This window comes from Amblyomma maculatum, chromosome 9, assembly GCF_055883805.1.
Source record: "Amblyomma maculatum isolate TAMU_Amacu chromosome 9, ASM5588380v1, whole genome shotgun sequence".
NCBI classification, from domain to species: Eukaryota; Metazoa; Arthropoda; class Arachnida; order Ixodida; family Ixodidae; genus Amblyomma; species Amblyomma maculatum.
The window spans coordinates 5,189,014-5,196,981 of NC_139352.1; the positions used below are offsets into that span (position 1 = coordinate 5,189,014).

A 7,968-nucleotide genomic window follows, 5' to 3' on the forward strand; every position below is an offset into this window, starting at 1 on the left:
CCTCCACTACGGCGTCTCTCATAGCTGGAGTCGCTTTAGGGCGTTAAACCCCACAAACTAAACCAAACCAATCAATGTTTTCGACGTAATATGTGATGCACCACACCTGCACACATCTGGAAATGGTTCGACCTGCTCAAAGAGCTTCGGGAAAGCAAAAGTTTGCATTTTCGAAAAGTCAGCAGATGACTGCCAATGCTGCTTATGGGGCACTCTGCAGATAAGAAAAATGACGAGGGACTATAGCGACTAAAAGAGTGAAAGGCGATAGCCTAAGAGCCGCATTCTGTTAATCAACTAGTACTAATCAGTAATTAATGGATTCGTTAATTATTCATTAATTGATTGATTAATTACTGAATTACTTAATAAGTATTTAATCAGTAATTACTTAATCAGTCATTATGGCATTTATTTGATTGAATCATCAATTCATAGTCATGAATAATTGATCGTTGATTGGCATATGACCATATAAGGCACGCATTCGCGCATACTATGGTGCTGCTCTGTGATCGAGACCTCTATGACGTCATCCCGCCTCGGCCAATCAAAGCCGTTGCAAAGCGGGACACATTTTGTCCATGCCAGCATGAGCCATTAAATGCTTTCACCTTAAAATGTAGATCGGGAAGCTGAAGTTTGCATTCTCACCAAAGGCGCTAAGGGGACACTCTGTAGAAATTTAGATAAGAAACATATTTCATCATAATTTATTAGGTTACCCAGCGACAGTATATCGCATATTTTTAGTGTACCGCGGACGTGCAACACCTGTCAGGTAACCTTAGGTCCACATGACAGGTTTTGCGCCAGGCTGTGCAAGACATACTTCCTTGAGGCTCGCGACTCTAGCGCCATGTGACACATTTGCGGTGAGTTCGAGCAGCAGTTGTACTTGCCAGGTCTTTGAGCGCTACAACCGAGTACAGTGACCGCATATCGCCGTCTGACTTTCGGCAGCGAGTTCGACTGGGTCTCCTTGAAGGGGACGGTGAGCACGCTGCGTCAGCCTCGTTTTCACGCTCGTAAAGGTATTGATCTGGCGACTGAAAACTGACGCAGCTTGCTCTCTTGACCTGCATTCTGCGACATTTTCTGGTTTCTACTTCCTCTTGAGATGGCACTTCTTTGGTGTCGTCTTCAGCGCCAGCCTTTCCCGGGATGTGTGCATTTTCTACAACTTCAGCTGACAGTGGCGAGGTAACGCCGGCAGCATCGGCGTTGGTATTCCCCATGGCCACCTTGTCGCTGCCATGTTCTCCTCGTTGCTCGCTGTCCGCTATGGGAGGGGGGGCCGTCGGCAGCTGGGGTTCCACCCGGAGCGTCCCGCGTGTGCTCGGGCTGCCCCGCTTTTCTGTATCCGCTACTCCGTCGAGAACAGGGACTTCTTTGGGTGACTTAAACTCGGACGATGCGGGAGGCCAACCTTCATGCTGTGGCTCTGGTTCATTTTCACCCGTCGGAGAGAGCAAAGATGGAGCTTTGTCGGGCTTGTTTTCCTCGTTTTCATCGTGACCAGCTGCGCTTTTGCCCGATTTCCGCTTGTGTCGTCGGGTACCAATAGCTGTGATGCGCCCCAGAGTAGCGTCTATGTTACCCGAACCTCGACGAGCGTTGCGTGCCGAGCGCTTTCCATGCTTTCTATACTTGTGCACTGTGGTAGCAGCAGGCGCACCGGCGTCTTTGGGGTCTTGTGGCTGCTCTGCGGAAGAAGCGGGCACATCTGGGTTCACCATTGGATGTCGTGCCCTGCCCGACACCCGTCAGCTAGAATGGGCGATCGGTGACGATCAATTGTTCCGAAGGATACTCGGAAATTGCGCGAGAAGCCGTGGACTCCTGACCTGCACCAAAGAAAGAATAGCATATAAAACTTTTCAGGATTTTGTCTGGTTCCTCAATGATTTCAAAGTGCAGCTTTTCGAGGGATCAACCAGAAGGCATCATAATTCGAAAAAAGCACATCTTCATCGGCCCAGTTTTGAAATTATTTTGGTTTCCACTTCATTTGGCCGTTACGGCGCAGCCGCCAGCCTGTGTTACTGCGGCCATACAATCAGCCACAAGGACCATTCTGTGCTAATTCCTTCCTCTGCCGAGAAGATTTTAAAACCGCTAGATCTAGTCAGACCTGGCAAACGAGTTGGCGCCGGTACCGCTTTATATAGACCTTGAGTACCCATTTACGCATTAAGTGCCATCATGAGCGTTAATATACAACAGTATCCTATTCTGCGGGTGACGTCATAGGAAGGCGAAACCAATGGTAGTAGACTAAATAGAATGAAATCGAAACGAATCATAAGCTAGGTGTCTCTTGGATGATCACGCTTCGAACACGTCGCAAAAGGCTCCAAGAGGGACAGAAAGACGCGCGCCTCAACAACAGCCATCGTCCACCACCGAAGCAGTAGCGGGTGCAATGAGGGCCTACAACAGATAAAATTCGATGGCTGGCTAGCCCCCGCCGCAAGCGGCATTGACCTACCGTTCCAGCCCCGTAGGGCCAGGCGTCACATTCACCAGTTGCCACAGCCAAAAATGCGCTGCGATCATTGTGTGATTCGATAAAATTGGTAAAAGTGAAGCAGCACTTTGATTCAGCCTAAGAGACTGCACAAGCGAATAAGAGATAACAATCGCAGAACCATTGGGGATTAGTGGTTCCTACGCACTGACCACTTAAAAACATTTTGTTGCAAAATGCATACATTTTCTGACAGCTATCCAGCCAGGAATTTCCTGCTCTGATATATGTTCTGTTTTTAATTTTTCTGTGATTTTAGATCTTTTTTAAAGCGAAAGTTTTACTAGCCCCATTACGCGAAAACCCGTTCGCGGGCGTGTTGACTCGATGGTACCCCAAAACGACTCCATATGCCCACAGATACAACTGGGGCAGATACTGCGCCTTTCCCTTCCTGTGAATCAATTATTATTCACGCAGTCAACTTGCACCGCAGAGGGTGCTGACATGCTGGCATGTCTTAGCGCACCGAGACAGGACAGAAGGGACACTTAAGAGATGCATTGCGGCCACAAAGAATAATACTTTCGCATTTTCACAGGTAGGCGGTCCGGTGTCTTCCAAATTGTTTCTGTTTATAACTATAACAGAACATTCTGCAAATTGACAGAATTATCTATTTTACTAAGCTTTGTTTTTCACTTTCTGTCATTTTTCAGGTTTTGTCCTGTGGCAACTTAAAGAACGATATATATATATATATATATATATATATATATATATATATATATATATATATATATATATTTGCTTTCTATTCTTCCCTTATTTCTTATTTCACATGGTTTTTGCCTGTAAAAAGAAAGAGAGAAATTGCGTAAAGCTCGACTTCTTATCAATGAAGAGCATATTTGAGGCGATTGCCTTTAACAGCCATTGTCTAGCCACGGAATCAGCTCTACACTTTACCCTCATACAATGTTCGGAAACATGCTTCATTTTCATGTGCGTCTATATGTCGTCGACCTAGCATTTAAGCGTGGGCTAGGTGATGCTGTGTTCGCCTAATCCGCCGTGGAACAGCCTTTGCCAGTGACGTCACTTTTGTCCCTATCGAATGAAAGCGTAGGTATACGTACGTGCAGAATACGTGGGGCACAATCCTGCAGGCGAAGCCGTTTTGATCAAAGCGCTGGACACATTTTCGCGAGGAACCTTATTTGCTGCTTGCGCAAATATATTACTCGTTTACGCTACTTGTTATTGTTCTTAAGATCGAGAAATGGCGAAGGAGGCAAATTATGTTTAAAAAGAATTCACGGCGGTGGCCTAGCGACTTCGGTGTTCGCTGCTGGTCCCAATGCCGCTAGTTCGAGCCCGGCCGCGACGACCGCCTTTCAAAGCAGGCGATATGCAAAAACGTTGAACTCCGCCTTGTGACTATGATGCGATAGCACCAACGGCTCTCGCGATTTCTCTTTCCATCCAGTCACTGTTATTTGTGTACGCTAACGTATTACCAAGCTTCACTGATCTCCATTTGATGGCGGAATGGCGCATTCCCGCTTTCCGAGGCAAGCGCAGTGAAGTCACCGGAAGACAGGTGTCTGTTGTGTATTTGAGTGAAAAAAGGTCGCAATTTTCTACTTTTATTTCGCGGTGTTCAGAGTTGTCCTCGTCGTATATATGCTGTTATATATATATATATATATATATATATATATATATATATATATATATATATATATATATATATATATATATATATATATATATATTGTAAGGGTGCGTTGAAGCTCAGGTCCTCAGACTCTTGCGTCTTCGTCTTTTGTCTGCCGTCTTCTTTTTTAGCACGCGCCTTTCCACATACGCTCGTCGTCTTTGTCACCGTCGAAAATCACCGAGCGTTGGTGTGACACTACAATTATCCCCGGGAGAAAAAAAAAGAGGCATCCTGCCGACTCATGGTGTGGACACAACAGGCGGGTCGTAACAGGGCTTGAGGCGGTCAACGTGCACTGTTTCACGCCCGCGGCGACACATATCCGGTGTCGGTACAAGCGGTTCTATAACATAGTTCACCGGAGAGGTCTGGCAAATAACCCGATATGGGCCATGCTATTGGGAAGCAAGTTTGGTAGAGAGGCCGGAAGGGGTGGCAGGAACCCAAAGCCACACGAGGGAGTCTGTGCTGTATGAAGGAGCTGGACAAGACGGTGCGCGAAGGAACTGCTGGTGTCCTTGGTTCTGGGTTGTAAATGAGCGGGCCAACTGGCGACATTCTTCTGCATATGCTGCTGCTTGAGAGACGGTGGTCGCTTAGGAGGTGTCAGGGCGATAAGGAAGTATCGTGTCCATAGTTGAGGTGGGTTCACGGCCGTATAGAAGGAAAAAGGGGGAGAAGCCGGTCGTGCTTTGTATGGCAGTATTATAAGCGTACGTGACGAATGGGAGAAGCCGGTCCCAGTTTGAGTGGTCGGACGCGACATACATGGCCAGCATGTCACTTAAGGTGCGGTTAAAACGTTCCGTCATGCCATTCTAACAAAACTTGAAGTTGGGCTAGATGGTGCATTGTAAATTGACTGAAGATAAAGCGCACGGGAAGACACACACTAGAGAGGAAGACACAGGACACGCGCTAACTCACATCTGGTTTATTGCAGCAATAACAGCAAATATATGCTGAAAAGGGGTCATGCGCAGTACATAACAATCACATAAAGATAGGAAAAAAAATATAAGGAATATTACAAAACATTATCAAGGAACATCACAAAACCCGATCAAGAAAACTGATCTCTGCCTTCCAGAGCCGCACCGACGTATCGCTGACACACCTATCTCCCCTTTTCCCGATATGGAATGCCTCCAAAAAGCTCACGCGCTGTCTTATCACGGCCTCTGCCCAGAATCTTAATGTCAGCCAGTCGCGGCTGGCACGCAGTGCAGTTCGCGCAATGCGCTGCCAAATTTGACCCTCCACTCCTTAAAGCCCGCAAATGATCCCCTGCTCGATCATTAATACAGCGCCCGGTCTGGCCAATGTAGGCCTTCCCACAGGTCAGCGGGATCTCATAAACGACCCCCATGCAGCAGTCGACAAACCGCTTAGCATGTTTTTTCTCACAACCGCTCGGTTTTCCAGCACGCGAAATGCGTGAGCAAAGCTCCGCCATCTTCTTCGGAGCGGAGAACACCACCGGCACGCCATGTCTGTTCGCCACTTTCTTCACGTGGTGCGCAACCTTATGCATATACGGTACCACAACAGGTTTAGCCGTATTTCTCACCGGAGCAGTGTTCTTTCCAAACATGGCTCGCTTGGTTTTCCGGAGCAGGGCTTCCGTCACTGACATAATGACCGCGCAGGGGTACCCAGCAGACAGCAACCGCTGTATTTGCCTATAAAACTCGACTGCACAGCATGCGGGCACGACTTCGTGAGGGCAGACCCTAAGCATTGGCTAGCGATAGCTCTTTTAACAGTTTTAGAATGTGCCGAAGAGTAGGGCAAAAGTTGTTTCTGTGCCCGCGGAGCGTACAACCAACAAACATGATCATTCCCTAAAGTAACGTTAATATCTAAAAACTGCAATGAACCCTGTGAAGGAAGCTCATGAGTGAAAACCAGACCTCTCCCATTCTGCCGAAAGTTGTCCAAAATCCCACCCACCGCGTCAGTGTACGTCGAGTTTGGTAGCTTGTTAAGAACAATCAGAAAATCATCCACGTACCGAAATACCTTTAGAACACCTTTCCCATTAAAGCTCTGCTCAAGGGTGCGGTCAACAAAAGCTAAAAACACATTACAAAGAACCGGGGCAACACAAGAACCAATACATATCCCTTGTTTCTGGCGATAAAATCTGTTCTCAAAAGAGATAAACGTAACACCAATATAAAACTCAAGCACACGTATAAAATTATCCACTGTTAGACCACTAGATTTCTGAAATTGCACAACCCCACTTTCTTCAATAGCATCTCTCACAGCAACGAACAGGGCAGCATGAGGCACCGAATAATATAAATCTTCCACGTCTACAGAGAACACATAGCCAATCGACTTATTATCCTCGAGAAAGCTCACCACTTCATTCGAATTCTTCGTTAAAAAGGGGTCTTGAAACTGCAGTGAATTTAAATGCTTCTGAAGGTACTTGCTTAATACATGCTGCCAAGTACCATTTTCACTAACAACAGACCTAAAAGGCACATTCAGCTTATGTGTTTTAGCCGTAAAAAACACTGAGAGGGCATTGCACCTAGTACTAACAATATCATTTGCTAACCTGTCGAGAACCAACTCTTTGCACAAGGCAGCCGCTTTACCCTTCACTCTAGTGGCGCTGGACTTTACTTCCTCGAAATTCTTGGCGATCGCATCTTGCGCTCTCCTGTGGTATTCCTCTTCAGTCAACACCACGAAGCCTCCTTCCTTGTCAGACTGAAGCAGTCGTAACTCATTGTGCTGGAAGAAGGACACAACCTTCCCCCACCCATCCTTGGAACGGCCCGCGGAGGTCCTGGCAGTTTTCATCAGCGCGTCCACACCATCAAGAAGGCATCTTTCTTGGTCTTCTCCTGCAGCCTTCCTAGCTATTTGCCGATTGAGCGCGAGCAATTCATGGCCCGGTACACTTGGTTCCTGACAGAATTTGGGACCCTTGCTTAAAATATTGGAAATGTCCCCCGGCAACACCGCATCACCAACCACTGCCACATCAGTAGCCCGACGAACACAGCTCTGCCTGCCCTCAGTCGAATGCAAGGCTTGGTTCAAGGTCTGGGCCCAGAGGAATTCCGTCAGATTAGCCGCATGGCGTCTAATGGCACGTAGCTTGATCTCGGCTAACCAACCAGAGTCTAACGCATAACACAGGGCCCGCAAATGGTCCTGACATCTTCGCACTTGTCGCCACAGCTCGGACCTCAACAATTTAAAAAAACTCTTCAAAAAGTATCCAGGCGGTCTCAGAAATCCCAGAAAGGCACTCACGTCCATCGGCAACAGACCCTTCCGAAGGCAGAAACCAATGAATCTTGCACGGCAGGTTAAGACGGCAATGAAGGAAACACACATGTTGACTTGTGACGGAGAATTAGAAGAACCACATATAAAAGAGCCCTCATTGCTTGAAAGGTAGTTTAACAAAACTTGAAGTTGGGCTAGATGGTGCATTGTAAATTGACTGAAGAAAAAGCGCACGGGAAGACGCACACAAGAGAGGAAGACACAGGACACGCGCTAACTCACATCTGGTTTATTGCAGCAATAACAGCAAATATATGCTGAAAAGGGGTCATGCGCAGTACATAACAATCACATAAATATAGGAAAAAAAAATATAAGGAATATTACAAAACATTATCAAGGAACATCACAAAACCCGATCAAGAAAACTGATCTCTGCCTTCCAGAGCCGCACCGACGTATCGCTGACACACCTATCTCCCCTTTTCCCGATATGGAATGCCTCCAAAAGCTCACGCGC

General features: G+C 47.0%; 1 protein-coding gene across 1 annotated transcript; it reads right to left on the reverse strand.

Annotated features, from left to right (window-relative positions):
* Positions 1-1,793: 1,793 nt before the first annotated feature.
* Positions 1,794-7,478, reverse strand: LOC146178140 (uncharacterized). Its single transcript, XM_084579640.1, has 2 exons — positions 6,216-7,478; positions 1,794-1,847 (listed from the first exon to the last, which is right to left on the reverse strand). Exons 1-2 carry the CDS (start codon positions 7,476-7,478, stop codon positions 1,794-1,796), a joined length of 1,317 nt encoding a protein of 438 aa, XP_084435766.1.
* Between the last annotated feature and the right edge of the window lie 490 nt (positions 7,479-7,968).

What these genes read in the sequence shown, in the direction of transcription:
- LOC146178140 (XM_084579640.1), bottom strand. Translation starts at nt 7,478, where the DNA reads ATGGACGTGAGTGCCTTTCTGGGATTTCTGAGACCGCCTGGATACTTT. An exon ending in ATGGGAAAGGTGTTCTAAAG is followed by an intron (nt 1,848 to 6,215) that starts GTATTTCGGTAC and finishes TCTTTGGTGCAG; the next exon opens with GTCAGGAGTCCACGGCTTCT.